The sequence below is a fragment of the Cotesia typhae genome, unplaced genomic scaffold, assembly GCF_013202065.1.
Source record: "Cotesia typhae breed Kobodo isofemale line unplaced genomic scaffold, CoteBio_Ctyphae scaffold_91, whole genome shotgun sequence".
NCBI lineage: Eukaryota > Metazoa > Arthropoda > Insecta > Hymenoptera > Braconidae > Cotesia > Cotesia typhae.
The window spans coordinates 2515448-2543368 of NW_027423781.1; the positions used below are offsets into that span (position 1 = coordinate 2515448).

General features: G+C 27.4%; 1 protein-coding gene across 1 annotated transcript; it reads left to right on the forward strand.

The window, feature by feature from the left end:
• The first annotated feature begins 1153 nt into the window (after positions 1-1153).
• LOC141537350 (5-hydroxytryptamine receptor 2A-like) lies at positions 1154-27748 on the forward strand. The gene is made up of 7 exons (XM_074258270.1): positions 1154-1601; positions 10625-10804; positions 11023-11117; positions 12997-13149; positions 15602-15790; positions 17845-17979; positions 26178-27748. The coding sequence occupies exons 1-7, from the start codon at positions 1218-1220 to the stop codon at positions 26464-26466; spliced, it is 1425 nt and encodes a 474-aa protein (XP_074114371.1). The 5' UTR covers positions 1154-1217; the 3' UTR covers positions 26467-27748.
• The last annotated feature ends 173 nt before the right edge of the window (positions 27749-27921 follow it).

A 27921-nucleotide genomic window follows, 5' to 3' on the forward strand; every position in this document is an offset into this window, starting at 1 on the left:
TAAATAATTTATCTTGGAGTTTGCATATGTGAAAGACTGTATATAAAATTAATTCAGCGTTATATAGTTTAAAAATAAGAAAAAACATCTATACTAAAGACATTAGGAGGTTATTAGTCTCAGCAACTATATTACCACTTATCGATTATTGTTCTATAGTATTAACTAGTTGTACTGCTGATGAGAATTGTAAATTACAACGCTCATTAAATACAGCGATTCGTTTTATTTATAAATTGAAAAAGGATGAACATATTACACCGTATAGACGAGAGCTTAGATGGCTATCAGTTAAAAGCCGCCGAATGTACTATTTAGCATGTTATTTTTATAAACTGTTGAGTATAGGCAAACCTAGCTACTTACGAGAACTATTCATTGAAGATATTGATTATATATAAGTTATAATTATTACGTTTAAATCATAAAATTTAAAAATGTATTGTTTTCACAAAATGTATATTTTTCTATTGTCATTTGGCCGATGAAGGCTTTGGCATAAATCAATAAATTCAAATTCAAATTCAATTCTATCAGTTCCGGATTTTTTTAATATAATATTAATTTAAAATTTACATAAAAATCTACGCGACATAATTTTTCACACTACATTGACACTAAAAATCAATGTAATGCTATTTTTCACAATTAAAAAAATTCATAAAATTTTCGCACTGCATTGACACTCAAAACTAATGCAAAATTATTTTTTTCGTTATTTCCATTAATTTCAAATATTTTTTAACAATTTCAGTTCAATATTTAAAACACAAAAGACTAACAAAATTTTTATTCTACATTGACACTCAGAATCAATGCACTCATTTTTCAGTAATATCTAAGAATCTATTAGTCGAATTTCAATGAAATTTCGATATGTAATTCTCGAAACTAAAACAAAGTAATAACAGAACAAATAATAACAGTAATCATGATAACAATAATAAAAAAATTTCTATAATAAGTAAAAGATGAGATAACAATAAAGTTTGTTTCTTTTGTTATTTAAGCGTCAGATCGTGCGAAGATCCAGAACCGAAAGGATTATGCGCGATAAAACAAGGGATGAAAGTAGGGGATGAGCATATTGTCCTTTAACACGCGTATATTCCATGCAACCCTGCGATAAAATTTAGTCGTTGCCGCGGCATAGTCGGGAGAGCTTCTATTTTACTTAAATTGCGACAAAATCGGCCGATTTTTTTTTCTCAAACAAAATGGAAGAAGCTAAACGAGAAATGGCTTTAATTCCCAGCCAATATTACTCGGAAGTTGCCGAATACATAAAAGATCTCAACAATTTGTCGTATCACTTCGATCTTTCAAAACCGATTTTACGACTTGCGGTTGCTAAAATTTACCCGCTATTTATATTAATCTACGCGATTTTAATAACTATCGGAATTATCGCCAACGCCGCTATGATTATGCATATTTCCAAAAATAAATTATATCGCGACCCGACTTACGCGTATTTAATTAATATCGCGATATCGGATATCGCTAAATGTATGTTTGTTCTTCCAATTACACTCGCGGTTTTGTTGATCCAAAATTGGGTTTTTGGAAAGTTTTTGTGCTTATCTTTGGCAATGATACAAGTAAGTTTTTTCACTATTAATAATTATTATCACCTAAAAAGAAAAATCAATGTAATTTATTTTATTTATCGGCTTAATGAAGAAAAAAAGAAATTTATTATTTTCCTTGCAGATTTTTATTGAAAAATTAATTCATAATTAAAATCGCGTTGTAATATCAATTAAATAAGGTTTTTTGGTTACAAATGACGCTTTTATGCTGCATTGACGCTCGAAATCAATGTAAAATTTTATCAGTGTCTTAAAAGATAATATTTACGAAGTACCTTAAAAAATAAATCTTTACAGATTTGTTATTCGAGATAAATAAATTTTTTAAATTACATTGACGCTTAAAATCAATGCATTTCTTTGAAAAATCGTAAAAGTGTTACAGTTGTTAATTATTTCGTGTTTTAAGTTCAATAAAAAGTGGGTTGAAGTATTAATAAAATGCTTATTAACCATAAATGACGTATTTATACTGCATTGACCTTCAAAATCTATGTAGCATTTCGTAAAGTTTTATTATCGTTCTACTTGTTAGAAACATCCAGTCAAAATTTTAATAAAAGTGTCTTGAAAAGATAAATGAGAAATTTAGATTGCATTGACTCTTAAAATCAATGCAATTATTCGGAGATATTTCAATCCGTTATACGTGTTACAATTTTATTAAAAAAAAAAAGGCCGTTATGTTTAATATTCCGTTCTCGGCTGCATTGACAATCAAAATCAATGCAAAGTCGTATTAAACATCACCATTTCGAGGATTTGTCACTAATTTGAAGACTAAATTACTCTTTACATAATTTAAAGACGTCCCTGAACTGCATTGACGCTTTAAATCAATGCATTGATTTGATAATTGTCTCAATTCGTAATATCGCCTTAAAATTCCACCAAAAGGGCCGTTTGTATCTAGTATTCCGTTTTTACTACATTGACATTCGAAATCAATGCAACTGTCAATAATAATTACAATTTGTAACTTCTATTAGCCATATCGTTTCAAATTTATTAACAAAAATTATTTGTAATGTAATTGACACGACAAGCTGCATTGATGTTTAAAATCAATGTAATAATATTATTAAACATCGCAATTTACAATATTTATTACGGATATCGAGTCAAAATTTGAAGAAAAATCTTCTTTACACAATTCAATGACAGTTCTGAACTGCATTGACGCTAAAAATCAATGTAGTCATTAATAAAGTTTTAATTTGTAAAATTAATCAGTGTTATATCAAAATTCCAACAAAATGTATTCTTTCGGGGTAAATTATTACAATTTATACTGTAAATATTTTTTAAAGCATTGACGTTCGAAATCAATGCAATTTATTATCGTCAATATTTCAAAATCTAACGATTGGATTTTTTTAAAAGTTTGATATGTTTTTTAAACGGTAACCCAGAACCTATTAATGTCAACCATGTTACAATTTCTAACACTGGATTATAAATTGAATTGTTTAATCAAAAGCACAATACTACTTTGAACAAGAAACTCAAATTTATTCCGGTCAAGAAAATTGTCCGTCAATATTGAGTTTAAATAAATACGGTCCGAAGTAACATTAATGAATCTAGTTTTGTAGTGAACAAAACTTTCTCGAAAAGCATCTATTTTCTCGAAGGATTCCGGATATAATATTTGGTATAGTGCTTTGAACTGAAGTATCACTAAACCATTGCTAAGAACTTCAGGAACCTCAATAAAACCACAGTAGTCCGTTTTATCTGTATGTCAAGACAGACTGGAGTAATCTCTTTTACCACACGACGAAGGGAACTCAATAATTACAAAGGTTTCATTTAAGCATTCGAAATTCTCAGTCAACCTCAATTAGTATCTATCTGCTTTGATTAAACTTCTTTTGTCTTTTGCAATTTCAAGTGTTTTTAGTGTATTGACTCTTAAAATCAATGCAAACATAATTTTTATTGATTCTAGCATTATTTATTTATGAAATCGCGTGAAAAATCTATTTAGGATCAGTTTTTAAGGGAAAAGGATGTTATTAGACTGCATTGACACTCATAATCAATGCATATATTCTTTTTTTTCATAAACTTGACTGATTTAATCATTAATAATTAATAACACCGCATCAAATTTTTTCTCAAGAGTAAATTTGTTGAAACGGCGACTTTCAACTGCATTGACACTAAAAATCAATGTAATAGTTAGTAAACATCTTAATCGGTAATATTTGTTGAATACATCCCGCTGAAATTTTGACTGGAAAATTTTTATGTGGAAAAGCCGGTTTGCACTGCATTGACACTCAAAATCAATACATTTTAGTCAATATCTCCAAAAATAACTGCAATTTTGTTATTTAAGGCTTAAAATTCAATCAAAAGAGCATTTGAATAGAATAATACAATTTTAAGCTGCATTGACACTCAAAATCAATGTATTTTGATGGATATCTAACAAAAAAACCCCTAATTTGTTAGTATCTACTGAAAATTTGATTAAAAGAGTATTTAAATTAAAGATGACAATTTCAGGATGCATTGACACTCAGAATCAATGCATTTTAAATTAATTTCTTATTTAATAATATTAATTAGTAACATTGCAATAACCTTTCCATATAAAAGACCTTTTTTTACCTATAAAATGTCATTTTACGCTGCATTGACGCTCAAAATCAATGCATTTTTAATAAATATCTAATAAAAGTTCCTAACTTGTTATTGTATACTGAAAATGTAATTAAAAGAGTATTTAAATAAAAATGCCATTTTCCACTGCATTGACACTCAAAATCAATGCTTTTTTATGAATATCTAACAAAAACTCTAATTTTTTATTATCTATTGAAAATTTAGTTGAAAAAATTTTTAAATAAAAAATAACAATTTCAGGATGCATTTACACTCAGAATCAATACATTTTTTATCAATTTCTTAATGAATAATACTAATTAGTAGCATTGCAATAAACTTCCCATATATAAAAGACCCTTTTTCCCTATAAAATGCCATTTACACTGCATTGACACTCAAAATCAATGTATTTTTAATTAATGTCTAAAAAATCCCAAATTTGTTATTTTTTGTTTTCTATTTGTTATTATTTGCTGAAATTTCAATTGAAAGAGTATTTAAATAAAAAAAATCGACTTTATCAAGCTGCATTAACACTCAAAATCAATGCAAATCCTATAAAACATTTTAATTAGTTTCCGGCGTTATTTCCTAACATAGTAAATAAAATTTCCGACATCATTGACACTCAATATCAATGTAATCACTACTTCAAATAACATTTGATAAGTTTTAGCTTAGTCATGTATGAAATATACTTCAATCAGACAATTTCAATGCAATTGTTAATGTTCTACTACGACATTGACGCTCAAAATCACTGCATATATTTTTTTTCAATATTTCTAGATCTATTGACCCGATTTTTTTGTAAATTGAAATTTTCATTCTTGAGACTAAAATACAATGTTATTAATAAAATAAGTATAAATAAAAATAATAATAATAAAAACAGTACAAAACATTCGTTACGTAAAAAATCTATATTGACTACATTTGTCGGACTTTTATACTCGATATTTACATTATACACTTCTATTTATCAGAAAAATTCATAACTGAAAAAAAAAAGTCCTTATAAATGCTTACTGAAAAAATAAAAATAACTGAAAAATTTTATTTTATTGCGTACCTACAATAAAGGTTCGAATAAAAATTTTAAAAACATTCCAGCATCAGTAAATATTGTAAATTTATCTGACAAAGCTTATATTGTATTGTTGGAAACGTGTAAATTAATAACAATTAATTGTTACTAACAATTATTCAACTAAAAAATGTTTAAATTTCAATTAACTATCATTTTTATTGTTAATATTTATGGAATTTATGTTATATCATGCGTATACTTCCGTCAGTATGATTGACATCCCTTCGTATTCTACCCCTCATACTATCACTCATTATTCATTATTATTATTATTGTTATTATTATTTGTACACCTCATGGATCGAATTACTATTTATTCACGCACTGTTTAAATAACGAACAGACGTGAAATAATTAGGGGCAGAAATAGTGAATAAATAGTAGGTCAATTGTAGTTATTATGGAACGATAATTCGAACAAAGTTTTCAATTTTGTTTATATCTAAGCTGGCAACAAGCTTTTTACACTCGAGCCCGTGTAAAAAAAATTGTCCCAAGTTTGGGACATCCAAACGTGACACAATTTGGGACAATTTTGGGATATCTTAGAAATAACCAGAATTTTTGAAAATGTGCATTTAAGTAATTTGTCGTCAATTTTACGTATTTTTTTTTTTTAATTTTTGGAATACTTCAATTTTATGACAATTTTACTACAATATTTTTTAAATTTCCCAAAATTGTTCCAAAGTTGTCCCAAAAATGTCCTAAATTTGTTCCAATAAAGTCCCAAAAATGTCCTAAAATTGTCCCAAAATTTTCATCCATTAATCTTACGATAAATCTATAACCGTGCAAAAGTAAATTGTCTTTACTAAAATCATTTGAAAAACGTTTAAAATTGTCTTAAGAATATTTTAAAAAAGTTCTAAAAATTACTTAAATGCACTATTTTAAAATTTCTGTTTATTTCTAAGATGTTCCAAAATTGTCCCAAATTGTGTCACGTTTGAATGTCCCAAGCTTGGGACATTTTTGGGACAATTTTTTTACACTCGAGAAGTTAATAGATTTTTTTATTTCTGTAAAAGTGATATTTTTATATTCTATATTAGAGAATAAGTAAAATTTTGGGGCAGTGTATTTATACGATAAAATTACAAGTATTTATCACAAAATTTGATTTAAAAATTAGGAAAACAGTTGACCCTAAAGGCCACCTCTGCAACTTCCCGCTAATTCCGTTAATACATGGCCGTTTTTTTTTTTAGCTCTTCGAGCTCAAAAATACAATCTGTATGTTATTTTGAGCTCTTCGAGCTCAAAAAGATACCCTTTCTGTGCTTTTGCGCTCTTTGAGCTTAAAAGTCTGACAGAAGTTTCACAGAACATTATTTTTGGATTTTTAAACCGCAATAAATTTTGAATGAGTGAACCGATTTTGACCGGATTGGCGGCAATCGACGTGGTTTTTCAAGGTTGAGAGTTAATTAGTTTTTGAAATCGATCGGTTGCGCCGTTTAAATGTTATTTCAAAAAAACCACTTCTGAAAAAATTTTTTCCTAATTTTTTTGAGATTTCTCAAAATTTCTCAAAATCTATCGGTCCGAATCGGTTCAAATTTTCAGGAAATCTAAGATTTTCAAAAAACGGGGTAAAACCAATAACTTCCCGATTTTTGAAAATTTTCAATTTTCTTAGCGGGAAGTTAAAAAAACAATCGGACCTGTTTGAAAATAAAAATATCGAAAATTTTTTCTTAGTGCAAACCTACACTAAAATTCTATAAATACTTTAGTACAATTGGCGTCACACTAAGTTTTCATTCTCCCCTTACAATTATCGTCAATCAATCTTCAATTTTTTCTCCAACAATGAGGATTAACAAAATTTTATTCGACATATTTATACCCAGTACATTAAGGTTATATAAACTAAAAATAAACTTTATCATGATTAATTGAATTTTACCACACTAAATATATTATTATATGACAATAATTCAATATTATGTTTTTACTTCGCAACAGGACGTCAATTTAATATTTCACCCCTTTAATGCTCAATTATTCTCTCTTTTACTTAACCCACACTCACTAACACATTTATTTATTTTATTGAACATAAACAAACCCGATATTAAAATAAATTATTATTTAATTAAAAAAATTTTCAATTTAAAATTTGATGCACAACTTAAAGGGTTACATTTGTTTTCTCCGAGAAAAAATGGCTCATTTTTAACAATTTTTTTTTAAATTCAAATTTAAAAAAATTCGCGCCTTTTTTTTCAAATAACGGAAGGCTTCATCAAAAGCAAGATGGCGGTAAGCAACCGGATCAGCTGATTATACCCGTATTTCACAGTAAAAGCTGGAAAAATCCTCATTTTGTTAATAAAAGTCCGACTTTTTTTTGTAGAATCAATTATTGGGCTAATTAGCTTTGTTGAATCAGTGTTTCTAATTAAAAGCTTTCAACGCTTGATAAATAATTCTTTAAAATGAGAACTGGGAACGGTACAAAGCAATCGTTCACGCTTGATCATCTGTTAATGAATGTGAAAAAAAAAATTTCAACTTTTCATTAAAAGCGACCTTTGACGTTCCCTACAAGCGCTTTTACTCTTGATTTTCCGACTAAACGAGCGCGAAAGCAAGATAAACACGGACAATGTTGATTTCATTTAATTACAACCGTTTTAGATATATATATATATATTTTTTTTTTTAATTTCTATGATGAACTCGGATAATGAAGTTGGCGGTATATTCTTTATGACTATAATAAATTAATTTATCATTATTATTATATTAAATTTTTTTATATATATATATATATATATATATATATATATATATATATATATATATATATATATATATATATATATATATATATATATATATATATCAATTAAGAGTCAATGAAAAGAAAATTTCAAAATTTCATTAAATCAAACAAGTATAACCTGAGATACAGACAAAAGAAAAATTACATTGATTTCGGCTGTCAATGTAATTGAAAAAAAAAACAGTTTTTATTAAAAGAAGCCTAAGATTCAACTTTTAACTTCATATTATTGAAAAATATGGCTATAAAAAGTAAAACGAGCGTGTTTGCATTGATTTTGAGCGTCAATGCAAACCAAAGCGTTGAGGTTGTGCTCTACTCTCGACATTTCAAAAAAAGCAATTTTCTCGAAACTGAAATTGATTTTTTGTTATTTATATTGCACTTATAGGTTAATTTGAGTGCACCAATATCAAGTCAAATAATTTGTCAGGCACATAAAATATATTTCAATAACAATTTTTTTGTTTAACATAGTAAATAATAACATTAAATATAATCTTTTCTGGACGTCCGTGTATGGATGGGTGTATGTGGCATCAAAATTGCTCGAAAAAATGATCGTACCGGAATAATTTTTTTTTAATTATCTAAAGTAACACACGACAGAATTTCGTAGTTAATATGAGCGTTTAATTCACTGTCGTTAAATTATTATTTATAAAAAACTAATATATGACTGTTGATTTTTTTGTATATTTATCTATACATTTTTATTATAGTATTTTTTTCCTCACCTTAGAGTTATGGCGCTACTAAACCATAGCAGAGTTTTCTGTTTTTTTTTTTTTATTATTTTATTTTAATTTGATTAATTATTTGATTGTTAGCAGTAATAAAGATAAAAAAATTGCTAAACTTCTTTAAAAGCATTTTTTATTTGTTTATTGAATAAAAATAAATAAAAAAAAAAGTCAAATGTAAAATCTTAAGTTGTAACCTCGTGAATATAACTCCATCTGATATCTATAAATGGTATTTACTTACAAGTCACGGTAAAGTTACATTGACTATTGAGGTGTTTTTCTACATTTTATATTTTATTTTAATCAATTTTATTGTGAAAAATGAGATTATGAGGCGTGCACTTTTGGATTTTCCAATTTTTTAATTTAATTTTGAATTTAATATTAAAAGGTCTGTTATACTATCACGGATAATTATTTCATTGCTTTTTTGTACTTTTTACTTTCATGTAGCAAACATGATACATGTAATATTTATTTGTTATCTTGAGAGCTCGATATAAAATGTGTTATCTCTCGCACAACGTGTGTGGGGAGGCAGAATAGATGGAAGATGGATGAATAGATAGATAAACAGATGAATAGACACATCTGATCGAAAGTGAATACTCCAGAGAATGTGCTTCCGCTTGAATACTATCTCCCGGAAATGAACGTTTCCCGATTATTATCGTTACAAAGGTTCGTGTTGACATGATGGAAATTAAATTTTCACTTCGGTTGTTTGTGATTTATATATGTTAATATAATTTTGTAATTGTTAATATTTCATAATGTGTAGTTGTTTTATCATAATTTGCGGATCAAAATTCATATTTCTGATTTTATACTCAGTTATAATTTGATAAAAAGTTTCTACTTTAATAAGCCATTAATAAGTCTTTAATAAGCCAATGCATTCGTAAGTAAGAAAATATTTTTCTTCTCAATTATTTTCTTGAGTGAAAAAAAAATTTTTTTTTGACAAAAGAAATTTCACTTATTTCAACAAATTGATTCTCTTGCTTTAAGAAATAAAAATCTTGATCCAAGAAAATTTATTTAAGTCAAGAAAATCTTCTTGTTTTAAGAAAATTCAGCCCCTTGCTCCAAAAAATTAAATATCTTGATAGTAAATTTTCATTAATATTTTTACTGACTAACATGTCAAATGGGAAGATCAAATAATATTTCATCATTTCTTTTTATTCAATATGTAAAATTGCACGCTAAAATAATATAAAATGGGCATCAAATATTTAAGAGAAAAATTTTCTCAAGGTGAGAAAATTTTTTTCTCAGCTGAAGTAGGTGGCGCTGCTTCCCTGAAGTATCTAAAAATCTTGATCAAATATAAAAATTTATTGTATCAAGTATTTATGATAATTTGAATTAAGAAAAAATTACTTCCACCAAGAATAGAATTTCTCGAAAAATTTTTACTTCGGCCAACACAACTTCGGTCTTCCTTCCGGCACCCGAAAATTTTCTTGAGCCAAGAATTTCGTTCTCTAGTCAAGAAATTTTTCTTTCTATGTGACAGGTTTAAAATTATGTCACAGCCCAATTATAAGAGCAATGTTGTTTCTACTGTATTGACACTCAAAATCAATGCAATCTGTTTTTGCCAACTTCTAAGAATCTCCGCAATCGATTTTCACAAAATTTGAATATATTCTACTCGAAAACCACACCGATTATTCCAATACACATGAAACTGAATTTACAAAGTATTATCGAAATAATCCTGTCACAACATTGACGAAGCTAAAGTAAATATTAAACGAAGCTATTTGACTCATTTCAGGACATTCCATTCCACGTATCGATGATGACATATTTACTGATTGCTGGGGATCGATACCGTTTATTAAGCGATCCTGGAAAACCAAGAATACCAGCGTTTGTGTGTGCTCTCGGTTCATGGTTCTTCGCAATATGCATTGTGCTGCCGTTTCCAATTTATACTACTTACCTTGATCTCTCGGTAAGCTGCCTCCATTTATATTATTTTATTATTATTCACTGTATCTCGAATATAATACAGAAAAACAGCAATAAGGATACAAATGTTGTTTTCTTATGCAGAATATAATGCAGACTAATGTTAAAGATTTCTTCCCTTAAGTCGCTTCTGAATCTTTCAGAATAACTTCTCAGTAACATTACTTATGTATGCTTAATAATAATATTATTATGTTGCAGAGCTTCAAAAAAGGGCACTTTGACGGTCTTGGGATTTGTCTCGGAAATCTCGTCGACGACATTCAGCAGTACATGCGCGGTTTATTTTTATTGACGTAATTATCCTCTTTAATATTCCATAAGCATGAAATTTTCATAAAAAAAATAACACTTTAAAAAGATCTAAATTATAAATTATGCAATATTATAAAATTTTTTTTAAATCCCAGTCTTAGACCTTTATTTTAGAGGGCATTTTTTTAGTGTTGTATGTGTGCGAATACACAAATATTGTTATGTACTAATTGTTCAATGTCGGTAAAGACGATAGGAACCTGTGAGTTCTTGGATTCCTACATGGGAAATCCACATCGGAATACCTATAAAAACGATTTTGTTAAAATAACAAAAGATCGGATAACTGAAAAATATGTTGTGATAACAAATAAGTATAGTTATAGTAACAAATCCATTAGTTGCATTAACAAAATGTTTCAAGTTATACTAACAAACCAGTTTGTTAAATCACAAAATCAATTTGTTGCTCTAACAAAATCATTTTGTTGCTATCACAAAATAACTTTGTTGCTGCAATAAAGTGATTTTGTTGCAATAACAAAACTCATTTTTTTCTTTTCAAATGTATTCTTGTAAAATTCACTGTTATGAATTTATTTGTTATTCCAACAAATTTTCATTGTTATTCTTAAAAATTCTCTTTATTACTTCAACAAATTGTCTTTGTTATTTTAATAAAATAATTTTGCTGTTTCAATGAAAAAATTTGTTATACCAATTAAAGTATTTCGTCGAATCAACTAAAAAATTTGTGTCGTAACAAAACTGTTTTGTTGTTATAACATATCAATAAATTGTTATAACACAAATTTTGTTATTTTAACATGTGATTTACCGTAATATAGTATGACACTGTAAATTACGGAGATTTTACGGCAAATTACCGCGATTGTACAGTAATTTACCGTTATTGTACGGTAACTTATTGCTAAAATAGGGTATATTTGACGGTAGGTTACCATTGGAATACGGTAATGCGGAAAGTTCAGAAATATATATATTCTACCATATTTTCACCGTACGCTACCGTAATTTTACCGTTCTATACTGTATTTTCACCATTCTTTACTGTAAGTTACGGTGTTTTACGGTTTCTACTGTGCAAATAGAACGCTACTGTAATCTACGGTGGCCACACAGTATATCGACCGCATTTTACCGTAGAATACCGTAATTTTACGGTATTTCAGATCCGCCAGGGAACATATCTTAGGTTATCTTAACAAAAGTTTTTCTGCGTGAAGTATGGATTTATATAGTGGAAATAAATCCACATTATTCACAGTGGAAATAAATATTAAAATATGATGGTGCGGTCAAAACTAAAAATATATCCAATTTTTAGTTGTAAAAACCAAATGAGCATGCTTTAAGCGCTCATGTTATCTGTCTGTTATTTAAAAAAAAAAATTAATCAATATTTGTTTATTTATTTTTAATTTCCCGCGTACAGTGATTATTTACGATGCGAATAAAAAGCGTTGACGTATTCAATCAAAATGTTTTAATTACAGCTAAATGAAGCTACATCAAGCTTTAATATTGAATAGGGTTCTTCATTAAAGTTTAATGACCGAGCTGGAAAAAAAAATGACTCCTAAAATTGTATATATTTTTAAGTTTATCAAACTTTTTTAATTCTTGCGATTGGACGTGAAAAATACAATCCGTATTTTGCCGTTTAATTGTCAATTAATATTCATATGATTATTAGAGCTCGATCGGCGAATAACAATGATAAACAGTCGGCGGAATTACTGCATACAATAATTAAATTGTACTTTTTAATTCGCATATCTGTCATCTGTTATTTCGCATTGTTTGTTTAATGAGTAATTAAAATGTGTATTTTAACATTTCGATAATTCTTTGATCGATGAATGTTAATTATGATTTAATTATAATATTTTATTCCAGGTATATTGCGCCGTTGGCAATTACTGCGTATATTTATGTTAAATCAAGTCGTGAGTTGCAAAATAAAGAAGATCCATTGTCGGCAATTGCGATTTTTGAAGCAAGAAGAAAAGGCTCTTCAAGACATGACAGCGATGTTAGTACTGACTTGATGTAAGTATTTTTTTTTTATTTTTTAAATTTTAATCAGTATTAATTAAAATAATGATAATGAATGAATATTGTTGTTATTCAGGCGTTAATTGAAAATGACACATTGATTTTGTGCGTCAATGCAGGATAAATTGGGGAGTGAAAAATAAAATATTTACTTGTTTGGATTTCTATTGTGATCCACTCTTATAATTTAAATGAAAAGTATGAAAATATATCATGTATCGTGATTGGTCAAATATATCATAAGCATGAAAATATATATAATTCCATACTAATGTTCAGACGTGCGTTTGCGCGCGCAACATATACCAGTATCGTAAATTGAGCGTGTTCAGCCGAACTAAGTTGTGAGTAAACTTATAGTTAGCCTTAGTATAGTCAAAGCATTCCTTGCTATACATATCCGAACAAAAACAGTTTCACTGTAAAAAAAAATCGTGCCAAGTCCACGTTCATAAGACTATTAAGAAAAAAAAAATTTTATTTCTTTACAAAAAGATATAAAATAAAAAATTAAAAAATCCAAGTAACCGATATGGTTGTATATGATTTTCGAAAATTAAAAAAAAATTTTTGTAAATTTAAAAATTAAAAGAAACAATTTTGGAACGTATTTAGTGTGCGTAGTTACGAAATATTTCACTTTTTATGAAATTTCTAAATTGTATCTACTAGGATACTTAAAAAAAATTCAAGTACACAATAACGCACACCAAGTACATATAGTTTGTGCTGATTATTTTTAATAATTTTAAATAGAAATTATAAAGATAATTGATAATAATCAAGTAATACGCGTAATAAAAAGCATGAACTACTATTATAAAATATCATATAAAAAAAAAATCAAATTAAATTTGAAAAAAAACTTGTAACCTCAAAAAACGATTCTGCTTACGGTATATACACACTCGGTAGTCTGGCTTGAGAACGGAACTTGGCGCCATATTCTACCGAATCTGTTGATATTTATCTACTATACTATACATATCTTACTAAGTTTACTCAAAACTCAGTTCGGGTGAACACGCTCATTGTCAACGTAGATTAGTATAAGAGTTATGATAAAGATTAGTAATTAGGGATACTACTGAAGATTATACATTGATTTTGAGAGTCAATGCAGGATAAATTCGTACTGATAAAAAGATTTGTTTGTTTGAATTTTCATTGTGATATCATAAATAGTTTTCATAAAAATCAGGATACATATTAAAGCTTGTACATTGATTTTGAGAGTCAATGCAGTATCATTTTCGGACTGGTAAAAATTTGTATGTTTGAAATTCTATTGTGATATAACAAATAGTTTTCAGAAAGATTAAGATACTACTGAAGATTATACATTGATTATGAGGGTCAATGCAGGAGAAAATAAGGAATAATAAAAAGATTTTTTTGTTTGAAATTTCATTGTGATATCATAAGTAGTTCTCATAAAGATTAAAATACCTACTGAATATTAAACATTGATTCTGAGAGTCTATGCAAGTCAAGACAAGTTGGGTATAGTGATAAAATTAAAATTTGTTTGATGTATGAAATTCTATTGTGATATCATAAATAGTTTTCATAAAGATTAGAATACCTACTAAAGATTATACATTGATTTTGAGAGTCAATACAGTCAAAAATTCCAGTTTTTGTGCAAGAATTCGTTAATATAAAATTCCAACCTCATTATAAATAAATGTTTCTAATTGAAGCATCTATTAAAAAAAATGCATTGATTTTGAGCATAAATGCAGCATTAAAACAAAATCTTTTTGTAAAAAGTTTGCTTGGTAGTAAATTTAACGCAAAACTATACGCAAGAATTAGTAATTAAAATTCAGTCAAAATACATTGATTTTGAACGTCAATGCCATACAGTAAAGCTATTCTTTTGTAAAAAATTGGTTTGATTTGAAATCTAATGCGATATTATAAACACGAATTACTAGTGCATTGATAATAAGTATCAATGCAGTATAAAACGTCAGTTTTAGTATAAAAACTTGTTCAATCTGAATTTGAACGCTTAATTAAGAACAAGTATTACTAATTAAGGTATGAACTGAGAAATGCATTGATCTTCAGCGTCAATGCAGTTATAAATATTTCATTTTCTTGTAAAAATGTTCTATTAGAATTTTATCCCCAGATTGTTGACAAATATCATTGGTTAATACACTAACTGCCATTGCATTGATTTCGAATGTCAATGCAGCGTCAAGAGGTCTTTAAAAAATTCAGTTTCATTATTTTTCAAAAGGATTTGTATCATAAATGCTAACAAACAAAGATTTATATGAGAAGCAATTTCTTTAACTAGGTTAAATAAATATAAATATTGATTTTATAAATTAAGATAATTTCAAAACCGAAAATATTTACCCAAGTGTTATTTTAATCCTTAGATTGTGATAATATTTATGGTTAATGTTTACATTTTTTCTCGTTGTTATAGGACATACCGAGACATTAAATGTGGGAGCGGAAGTTTGACAACAACAACTGCTACAATGGGATTATCTGCGTTTACAACTAACACTTACAATCCGGAAATAGATGTTGCTAAAGAAATACGCTCGCAAAAATATCTTATCTTCATGGTGTCTTATTACGCAATTTTGCTGTGTCCGTTAATGGTTTTGAAGTGAGTTTTTTTTTATTTTTAGAAAGAGTAAAAAATGATAATGATAACGTTGTTTAATGGATAAAAAATTCATGGGTACCGTAAATCAATCTTTCAGCGAAAAATAATGAACGAAAAAAGATTTATTGTGATATCCTTGATGGTATTATTTTTTTTTTATCCTCCGGGTTTTATTTTTGTATTAAGAAGAAAAACTCGAGACGATTACCGTGAATTTTAGTTTTATCCTTCAGAGTAATTCGATTTCTGTAACGACGATCATATTTTTCTTTTTAATTGCTGTATGCTTTCGTAATTATAATCGTAATATTTTATAACATTTTTATTATTATTAGTATTTTTTTTTTTAAATAAATCCAGAAACATTAAGAAAAAACTAGTGCATTGACTCTGGGAGTCAATGCAAGATAAATGCAAAAATCGTTAAAAAAATCTTCAGTTTCAATTTTTACTTGCTGTTATTAACAAAATTTGGCTGATTAAGCCGAATAATAAATATACTGCATTGATTCTGAGTGTCAATGTAGACAAAATTGTGTTAGGACAAGCTAATGCTCATTTACTATTTTTGTTACTGAAAAATAGTCCTTACAAATACACTTCTTACAAAAATTAAGGAAGCAAGAAAAAATCCAAATTTTTGGGGGATTTTCAACAGGCTGTAACTTATACAAAAATGGTCGTACAGCAAAAAAAAAAACAAATTGTAGCTCTAAGTGTCTAGTTTTCGGATCTGAGTTTGAAATTTTTTTTTTCAAAATTGTTTTCGAGGAATCTTAAGAAAACCACCGAAAAAAAAAATTTCGAAATTTTTTTGGTTTTTTTTTTTTTTTAATCTCCGGACGTAGAAAAAATTTTTTTGACTTAACCTTCATATGGACTAGATAGCTTAGTTATTCAGCTTTAATTTGGTTTTTTAAAAATCTCAATACGAGCATTTCTCACTGAAATATCGGTGTTTGAATGGAAAAAGATCATTTTGTCTTTGATTACCAATATCTCAGCAACCAATGATCGCACAGAAATTTTAAGATTAGTTTTGAAAACTTGAATAAATTCTCTACAAGGATTGGCTATTGATTTTTGAAAAAAAAATTTTTTTTCAATCATTACATGAATTTGAAAAAGCAACCAAAAATGGGCTTTTTGTGGTTTTTTGGAAAATCAAGCGCCTAATCAAAAATATTGCGGAAATCACTAATGTTAAATATGCGTTTTACTATTCAATATACCCACAAAAATCCTACGAAGTTTCAACTTAATCTAGCCAACCGTTTTTTTTCCGACTAGATTTAATTTTTAAAAAAATTAAAGGAGCAAAAATTTCGCTCTGAAAAAGTCATGATTTTTATTAAAAATGAAAAAAAAAATTTTTTTTTTCATTTTTCTCTTCATTCTGTATTAGTGACTTGATAAATTTGAGAAAAAAAAATCAAAAATTTTTGAAAAAAAATTCAAAAATTAAAAAAAAAAAAAATTATTTTTTTAATTTTTTAATTGGCTGCATCATTATAATTTTAAGCCAATTTTAATGAAGATGTTTATTAATTGAGCGCAATGATTATGAGTGTCAATGCAGTAAAAATACCAAAATTGTTTGCAGGCACATTAGATTTGACTTCTGCTTGTTTTTATAAACAAATACTACCAATTAACATGTTTTCTTAACCAAATACATTGATTTTGAGTAGCAATGCAGTAAAAATGCAATTACCCATAGAACGGCACCTCAAATTCAAATTCTACCATTGTACAATCGATCTTATTCTAAAAAAGACTGCATCATCATTATTTTTATTCAATTTTTGCTTTAAAGAAGCATAGAATAAAAAAAACAACATTTACATAAAAAAGCAGAAGAAAAATAGCGCGGAAGAAAAATATTTGTTCTTCATCATAAATAAAAGCTTTTCTATGTCTCATATACAAAAGAATATTACTGATGATGAGTATTTTATTTCATCAGCTCATATTTAATAAATATTAAATTAAAATGAATGAAACCACTTAGTAAATTTGGAACACAAACATTTATATTGTACTTCTTTTTCTAGACTCGCAAAATTGGCCCTTGTGGAAACGGCGGAGAATGAAGGTCACTTTGACATTACTTACACGATATTTGTTTGGCTCGGGTTCACCCCCACAGTCGCAACCCCTATACTTTATGCGTCTTGGCAAATGAGCAGGTATGTTATATTAATATGCAAATTCAATTTTCTAAACAGAATTTTTTTTTTTTTTTTCATTTTATTACATTAAATTTTTATTTGCATAATTATAAATTTTTTATACCAAGAAAATATTTAGTTTAATATTTTTAATTGAAATTTCTTTGCAGTATATTTTAACGTAAAAAAAAAAAAAAAAATAATAATAATCAAAATTCAGTTTTCTATTTATTGACTTAGATATAAATAATTCATTCGTTGAGGTACAATATTTACAGAACCCAACCTCGAGAAAATTCAAGATTTTTTTTTGTCCAATATTAAATTTATTATACGGAAAATTGTGATTGATTAAATTAACATTTAAATCTCAAGAAAAGAATTTAATAAAAATTATTCTGAAAATAATGTTAAATGTACATGTAAATAACTTGACATTAACTTATAAGAAATAAATTATAAATTATAATAATACTTGGTATTACTTTGAACGTTCAATGACCTGAACTTTATGTAGTTAGCCTTTGAAGGTAACAAGTATTGTAGGTGATGAAAATGAATACTTTGAGGGAATTACTGGGTTTAATAATGTAAAGAAATTATTATTATCATTATGATTATATCGGTTTTTTTTTGTTCCTTTTATATTTATTATATCTTGTACTTGTAATGATATTTATACGTAGAAGGGAGTCGATTTAGTCAATAAAGTTAGATTATCATTTAACGTTCTGTTGAGCTCTCTGCAAATTGACGACTCGAATTATGAAGTGGAGTGAAGGAGGAAATTGAGGAATAAAAATAAACTAACTTCGTTCTGTATTTTTAGTTACTTATAAAGTTTATTATTATTATTATTATTATTTTTTTTTTTTTTTAAATCTCACCAACAAAATTAAATTTTCTTGAAAATCGAGTGAAAAGATCTGGAGAAATTGCCAAAAATAAGTATTTTGATTTAAAAATTGTCAGTGTAGTATAAAAAACTATAACTAGTTTAAATACAATGTTGATTTAAGGTAGTACCCTCGCCAGAGTCGTTTTCTTAGGATTTTTTTTTAATTTTGGCAGATCAATGTTCATATAATTCTGCATCGATTGGCGCAATTTGAAAATTTTTGACCATCTAGTTTCAGAGATATTTAATTTCAAAGTTTGAGTTTTTAACGCTCTTATACGTTACGGTATACGGGATATCCAAAAGTTTACCTACAAACATTTTTATATCTCAGAAACTTTTCTTAAGATCTTTTTAAAAAACTAGAGTAACGTTAACTAACAACTAAACAATTTTTTAAAAATAATTTCATTGATAATTTACCATAGAGTTTCACAAATATTTATTAATAAGTAATGAAAAATTTACCAGACTTTAGCCGAGGAAGGGATACGTTAATAAAGCTATGGCAACAACGCAAGTTTTGTGAGCCGCGAAAAAAGTATGAGACGCGCATGCGCTGAAAAATTTGAAAAGTTTAATGTACGTAAGGTGTAATATTACAGTTATTAATTTTATTTATTTAAAAAAAAAATAAAAATGATTATTTTATGAAAATAAGTATTTTTCTACATTTATTAAAAATTCAAAAAAGTTAACAATTTTAATATAATAATATATATTAATCTTTGATAAGTTATAAAAATAATAGTCAGATGAAATAATAAAAAATAGTAAAATTTAAAATCAGTTAATACATCAACACAAAAAATTTAATTGCTGATTTTTCTGAAAAAACAAAACAATACTGTCAATTATTTTTTTTTTTAGACATTGTAATTATATTTCCGAATAAATGTATGTAAATAAATAAATAAACGCGTGTATCAAAACAGAGGTTAGTCTACAGCTGGTCCAAAATATTACAGTGTAACCACTATAAAATATCTTAACGCTCATGCAGTGTTGCCAGACTTTTCAAACGGTCAGTTTCTTGTTGGTGATTGGCTAAAATAAGTACATAAACAGCAAAAAGTTTTAGGCTTGTCAATAATTACTCTCAAGAATATGTACCGTACACTCTAACATAAACTTTTGACTACGAAAGTCGCGAGGGTTCTACCTTAAATTTTTACTCGATAAAATTCTTAAATATCACCCTTTTTGATGATTATGATAACAAAGTAGTACATACATCGATTTTGAGCGTCAATGCAGTCTAAAAATGTCATTTACTGTGTAGCAGTTCACCGGATTTGAATTCTGACGCGATATCATCGTTAGTATAATCATCACGACCGTTCTTTATGTAAAAACATGTAAAAGAACAGAATAAAAAAATATGAACTACAATAAAAATAAAAAACTTCAACAATTGTATGAAATAGGAACAACTCTATCTAAATAATTGTGTATTGTGTATTATATATTTATTTCATAATAAAATATTCAAATAAAGTGACAAAAATGATAACAAAAAAAAGGAGTGCGCTCGTGGATTCTATTTTGAAGATATAATATACGTTCCGATTCAGATTCCGATTGCAACAACCTGTATAATAATAAAATGAAATATAAAAATGTCATGAATATCAATTGTATGACTTTCATATTGACAACGAAAAGAAAATGATTTCACCTTTCACTTTTTCTACTCACTTTTATATAAATATACATACAAATAATCTTTGATACATTTTTTTTGTTCAACATTGCGATATTAAAATAAAAAGTTAGATATTTATCATTTAACTAAATCCTTTAGCGACATTTAAATTAAAAGCTAAAAGATTCGAAGAAGAAAAATAGCTTTTTATATATTTAGGGGAAGAAAGTTTTGTGGGGACAAAAACAAGAATAAAAGCAATTATTTTAAAACTCTGATAAGCAAATTTTTTTTTTTTTTTTTTGTTTAATTTATATTTATGGATTTATTATTGTAGGGAGTAAAAAAATAAAAAAGTTATTTTTAAAATAAAAATGCTATTTTAAAAATGAACGAATAATCGATTTGTCGAGCCGTAAAAATGCGTCACAGATAAAAAAATTAATTCAGTAGCTCAATTTGCAGAAAAGGTTTTTAAAATTTAATTTTTAATATTTTTAGAGCTTTTGAGAGAGAAAAATTTTTTTGCGTTTTTCTATCAAAATTAACGATTTTTTTACAACATTTTTGGGGTTTTTTGTACTCGGCCTCTTTCCTTAACTATCGAAAAAATCTATATGGGGAACCAACCTAAATTCCCACATGGCGCTTTCTATGTAGGATTCTACATAGATTCCCATATTAATTAGACGAAAAAAAAATTTACTTGAAAAATTAAAAATGATGATGCATGTTAAATATCCAATTTTTAATTGAATTTATCTTGGGATATAATTGGTCAATCGACTTTGAATTTTTAGGGTAAATGTGTCATCATATCCTTAATAAGTATCCAAAAATTTTTTAAAATTTGGAAAAGTTTGGAAAATCCAAAAGTGCACGCCTCATAATCTCATTTTTCACAATAAAATTGATTAAAATAAAATATAAAATGTAGAAAAACACCTCAATAGTCAATGTAACTTTACCGTGATTTGTAAGTAAGTACCATTTATAAATATCAGATGGACTTATATTCATGAGGTTACAACTTAAGATTTTACATTTGACTTTTTTTTTTTTTTAATTTATTTTTATTCAATAAACAAATAAAAAAATGCTTTTAAAGAAGTTTAGCAATTTTTTTTTATCTTTATTACTGCTAACAATCAAATAATTAATCAAATTAAAATAAAATAATTAAAAAAAAAAAAAAAAACAGAAAACTCTGCTATGGTTTAGTAGCGCGATAACTCTAAGGTGAGGAAAAAAAATACTATAATAAAAATGTATAGATAAATATACAAAAAAATCAACAGTCATGTATTAGTTTTTTATAAATAATAATTTAACGACAGTGAATTGAACGCTCATATTAACTAAGAAATTCTGTCGTGTGTTACTTTAGATAATTAAAAAAAAATTAATCCGGTACGATCATTTTTTCGAGCAATTTTGATGCCACATACACCCATCCATACACGGACGTCCAGAAAAGATTATATTTAATGTTATTATTTACTATGTTAAACAAAAAAATTGTTATTGAAATATATTTTATGTGCCTGACAAATTATTTGACTTGATATTGGTGCACTCAAATTAACCTATAAGTGTAATATAAATAACAAAAAATCAATTTCAGTTTTGAGAAAATTGCTTTTTTTGAAATGTCGAGAGTAGAGCACAACCTCAACGCTTCGCTTACGAGGCGTACAATAATTAGTACATACGGTAACTTTAACATTATTTTGTTTTTTCGTTTAGTTACTAAAATGTTGGTAATGGTTTTGAACTTTGAAACAGAAAGGCCATCGGTACATTTGCAACTGTCTAACTCGAAGGCAAAATCTAGTTAAAAGTTACATAACATAGTGTCGATTAATGAAACTTTAAATATATGCCTATGAATTTTTGACATAACATAATAAATGGAAAATATCCGCATAAATGTTTTGGATTATTGCCGTGCATTGAAATGTAAGCGTCACGCAAACTTCTCCGGAAATTAATTACTTTCAACGTGGATTATGTAAATTATTTCTTGCTCGGAATATACACGTGAAAAATTTGCATACTGTCGAAAGAATGATAATGATAATATATATTTTTACAATGAGACGTAATATTATTTATCTTGCGTTAAAGTTTTAATTTAAAGTAAATTTGTACAGAAAAAAGATTTTCTGAACTGCACTGACGCTCAAAATCAATGTAAGTGAAATTGCTTCTTATTATCTAAATATTAAAATAGAGATGAAATGTATGTGAAACCAATGTATTCGTGATGTGATTGGTCGAAAATAATTATTCTTATTCTGATTGGTTGAAAATGAATATAGTATATATAAACGACACGTAAATATATCATGACAATATATATGAGGCGCGCGCTTGCGCGCGCAAATTCAAATTCTAGTCCCATAATAAAATTGAGATGAAATGTATGTGGCATCAAACTATTCGTAACGTGATTGGTCGAATATATCATGAGCATGAAAATATATGTAAACGCTATAGTAAGGCGCGCGCTTGCGCGCGCAAATTTGAATTCTAGTGTCAATTTAAAAATAATCTTTGTTGTAATATCACCTTAAAATTCCAATTGAGAGTTTAAATAACGTTTTTTGAACTGCATTGACACTCAAAATCAATGCACATGATTTTTTTTTAATATAGCAACACTGTAACTAATATTTATAATAATATCACAACTAAATGTCAATTTAGAGAGTATTTGTATAAACAATATCGTTCTTTGACTGTATTGACGCTTAAAATCAATGCACATGCTCTTTTTTTTATATTCAAACTCTAATAAAAATATTTGTTGTGATATCTTATATAAATTTCAATTTAGAATGACTTTGTATAAAAAATAATTTTTTTGAGATGCATTGACACTCGAAATCAATGCATTTAATATTTCTTGTAATATTTCAATACTGATGAGACTATTTCTTAGTATTATTGCCTTAAAACTTCTAATTTTAGTAAATTTGTTTGAAAAACAACGTTTTTAGACTGCATTGACTTTGAACGTCAATGCACATGAAATTATTCCATAATTTTTCAATAATAATTGAAATAATTATAGTAACATCGCCTCTAAACTCCAATTAACAATGTATTTGGCCAAAAAATTACGCATTTGAACTGCATTGACACTCTAAATCAATGCATTTGATATTCTTGTAATATTTCAATACTGATGAGAGTTTTTCTTAGTATTATCGCCTTAAAACTCCAATCGGGAGAGTATTTGTTTGAAAAATAACGTATTTTAAATTGCATTGACGTTCAAAGTCAATGTACATAAAATTATTTCATAATTTTTCAATAATAATTGAATTAATTGTAGTAAAATCGCCTTTAAACTCCAATTAAGAATGTATTTAATAAAAATGACATTTTGAACTGCATTGACACCCAAAGTCAATGCATATACTATTTTTTGTGCTTTTTTTCGTAATGAAGAATATAAATCGTTACATTACTTTAAAATTACAACTAAAAATATCTTATACCAAAAATTCGCCGTAAAACTCATCAAGAGCTTTCATTTTAGTACTCACACGCATTTTTCATATATTTTTCATATATACATATATATAATATAAATATAAATATATGAAATATATGAAAAATTGATGTGGGTACTCAAATGAAAGGTCTCGATGAGTGTAACATCGGGATGAGCTTATATTTTTAAAAATGTCAATAGTTCACAAGATACAAGGTAATTTCTTAATTATGTATCTAGAGATAGAGCATTTTCAAATGCAGTCTAAATTCTTATCACCCTAAATCGACTATCAGTGAGAATTATCTCCTGAACACTAAATTTTTCTTATCCTCTTAATAATATAAATAAAGTAGAACATTAATCATTGTAATCTCATATTGAAATTTTTATCATTAATGCATGACATTTTTCCGCTGCATTTATCCGCCCGAATTTTCTCAAATTTTAATACCTCTCAGGCTGCATCCAGACAGACAATTACCTAAAAAAACATTTCAAAATCGAGTAGTCAGAAAAAAATTTTAGTACAAAGTAAAGCAGAATACTTAATCTCCCCTTTCAATAATCGTTGCTTGTACGCATTCTTGTCAAACAATTTCTGGACTGATCAATAATTAACAATCCACTTCCTTTGATCTGTCAGCGCAACTATGTCTTCAATGTCTACCAAGGAATTCTCAACCCCCACAACTTTCCATCTCTAATGTAATCACTCTAATTGGGGCAGTTTTCCCTGCATAAAAGTCACCTCTATTCACTTAAAAATTACCATCCATGATTTATTATAAAAAAGAAAAAACCTTCAATTACATGAGATCAATTACGATTAAAATATTTTTTTTTTCTGGATCAATAGTGTCGTGACCCATAACTGCCATTAAATTATCATGAAAAATACATCCGAGTTGTTTTTTTTTCTCCCTATCATCTACAATTTTTAAGAAAAATTTCCTAAGCTTATAAATAACCTAAATAATTCCTTACAATAAATAATAAAAATGATACATTATAATCAATATATTTTTCATTCAACCTTGTAAGCACGATAAATCACGAAAAAATAGTCCAATCGGTCCGATTTTTTGTAAGCATCAGCTCCTTACCTCTCTAAAGGACCGTATTAAAAATCAGCCCTCAACCTCCACTTCTTCACTGAAATCATTAACTTTGTTCCAGGCCAATGAAGAAAATTTTATCAAATCGTTGTTGTTGTCATTATCATTATGAACTTATAAAATTTTCCGTCAGACATTTTCAATTAGAATTTTACCGTGATAGTATTTTCGTATCAGCAGTGATACCGCGAACAACATTAGTGTTTGCATTGATTTTGAGCATCAATACAGGATAAAATGTGAAAAGTAGTATGAAGACACATTCAATTTTACTTTTAATTTAGTGCCGTCAATCAATACCACCAATTACAGTCCTTAATGCATTTAATGTATTGATTTCTGTTATGAGTGACAGTAGAAGTTAAAAACATTAGAACTAATATGAAGACTCGTTTATCTTCAATTTTGTATCGATTTTGAACGTCAATGCAGACTAAAAATTCCAGAACTATACGGAAAGAAAATTGAAGGAATTTTTACTATTGCACGACTCATGATGCGAAGCATCAGAGAGTGCTTTACGATCGAAAAATTTTTTTTCTTTTTATTTTGCACGACTCATATGTGTTTTTTTTTTTTTCCTTATTTTCGTTATTTATTGACAAATAATTGGATAGCTATTTTTTTTATTTTTTTTTATATTTCATAATTAAATGAGCATTATGAATCGTGCACTTTTGGATTTTCCAAACTTTTTTACTATTTTACTGGATGCAGATAAAAAATATAAAATAAATGGAGACAATTTTAGTTAAAAAAAAATTACTTGATTTTTGTAAAGCGAGAGTAGAGCACTACCTCATGCGCATCGCTTATGAGGCGTGCAATTTCAAAACTAATGTAAAGTCATAATCAATTTTAATTTTGACTCATTATAACTTAAATATTACCAACTAAGGTCTTTACTGAATAAAATGTATTGATTTTGATCGTCAATGCAGATTAAAAAAAAAAAGCGATAAAAACGTTCAATCGACTTGATTTTTTGCAACCATCATCTCCTAACCTCTATAAACAATCACCAGCTTACTAAATTAATGAGCTTTGTTCCAGACCAACAAAGGAGAGATTGAAAGGCTACTTCCAGTCTTCAAGCCGGAGACTTACTAAGGTTTGCGAAGAGACTGTTATTAGATCGAACCGGCACCCATCTCACCAGATCAACCCCTCTGGTCTAGCTAACGTCGCTTATACACAACACCCAAGATCCGGAAATGGGAACAATAGCTCCAGCGGCAGTAATTACAATGAATCAGAGGGTATCAATTGCTCCCGAGGAAATCTAAGCACCCGCAGCAGCGAATTTGATAATCATCCACAAAATATGTATCTCGTTCATTGATTACGTAATTTAATAGTTTATTGGGAAAGGTCAAGGAGCAAGAATAGAAATTTGATGCCAATTTTAAAAAATTTAGAACTTCAATTTTATTAGAATTTTTTTCTACATTTCTACGGAATTTAAATTTATTTATATAAGAATTTTAATAATTTTGATAAATTTGTATATATTTTCTCAAATATCGTGTTGAAAACTCTAAAATTTTGTAAATTATACCAAAACATTGCTTAAGGGTCTTTTTTCGGCGTTAGTTTGTTTTTTCACCGCTAGGTGGCGCATAGGCGGCGGCTTCTCGCATGTGGTCGGTACTGGAGGCCAAAAATGACGGAATCAGCGATCTGAGGACTTTGTAGTTACTATCAATGGCCCTAAAGACGTTTGCCTTGATGGCTACTGAGTTTTTTTTGTTAAAAACTTAAAAAAAGTCAAATTTCGAGAAATTTTTGAGAACTTTCATTAAATTTTCTTTCTTCGACGTTATTTCATAAACAACTGAATTTATCAAAAAAATGGTAAGAACAAAATTTATAGGAAATTTAGTTTTCTGTGAAAAAGGTCCTTTGAACTTAATCACTAAAATTAATATTTCTTGAGATATAGACCGTTGACATTATAATAACATAAAAAATCACTTTTGACCTTATTTTTGACCATTAGTACTTCTCGCATGCGAGAAACTGTCGCAAGCGCCATCTAGAAGTAAAATAACGAACTAATATTCAAAAGGCTTATTTTATGTACTAGAGCTGCAGGACGGCTGTATATTTTATGATTAATTAATTTTAATTAAATTCTATCCGTCTTTTTGCTAGCTTTGACAATTATTAAACATTTTTTGTGTAGCTGGGAATAGAATTATGCGTGATGAAAAAGAACTCAGAGTCCAGCAAAAAATTATAATCCAACGAAGGTAGAATTTTTTCCATCCCCGGGGGATGCGTTGTTTACACAGTACTGGAGTTTTATTTTAAACTGTTATTTGTTTATAAATTTTCGGCGGCTTTTACGCTTGTGGAATATCATGTACAGAAAAAATAACCACTGTTTGGTCAAAAATAAATAAATATCTATATAAACAAAAATAATGTCAAAGATATAAAAATAAATGTGGATAAAATTTATGTTTGCTATAAATATTATTAATGTGGAAAAAAAATAAACATTTTTATTCAATGAATATAAAAATGAAATTCATTGCAAAAAAGTATATGTGATATATTTTTAAATGAATATAAAGATACTTGTAATTAATAAAAAATAAAATAAAATAAAAAAAAATGAATACTATTAATTAATTTGATTTTTTAATTTACTAAAAGTAAAAAATCGCACACAAAAAACCAATTACTTGCGCCAAAAAAATTTCAAGGAAAAAAAATGATTCTAGAGCAAGAAGAAATTTTCTTGGCTCAAGAAACTTTGACTTAATTAAAAAAATTTTCAATCTTCCTAAAT

Coding starts and splice junctions, on each gene's coding strand:
- LOC141537350 (XM_074258270.1), top strand. CDS start 1,218: ATGGAAGAAGCTAAACGAGAAATGGCTTTAATTCCCAGCCAATATTAC. Junction 13,150..15,601: donor GATGTTAGTACTGACTTGAT/GTAAGTATTTTT, acceptor TCGTTGTTATAG/GACATACCGAGACATTAAAT. Junction 17,980..26,177: donor GCGTCTTGGCAAATGAGCAG/GTATGTTATATT, acceptor GCTTTGTTCCAG/ACCAACAAAGGAGAGATTGA.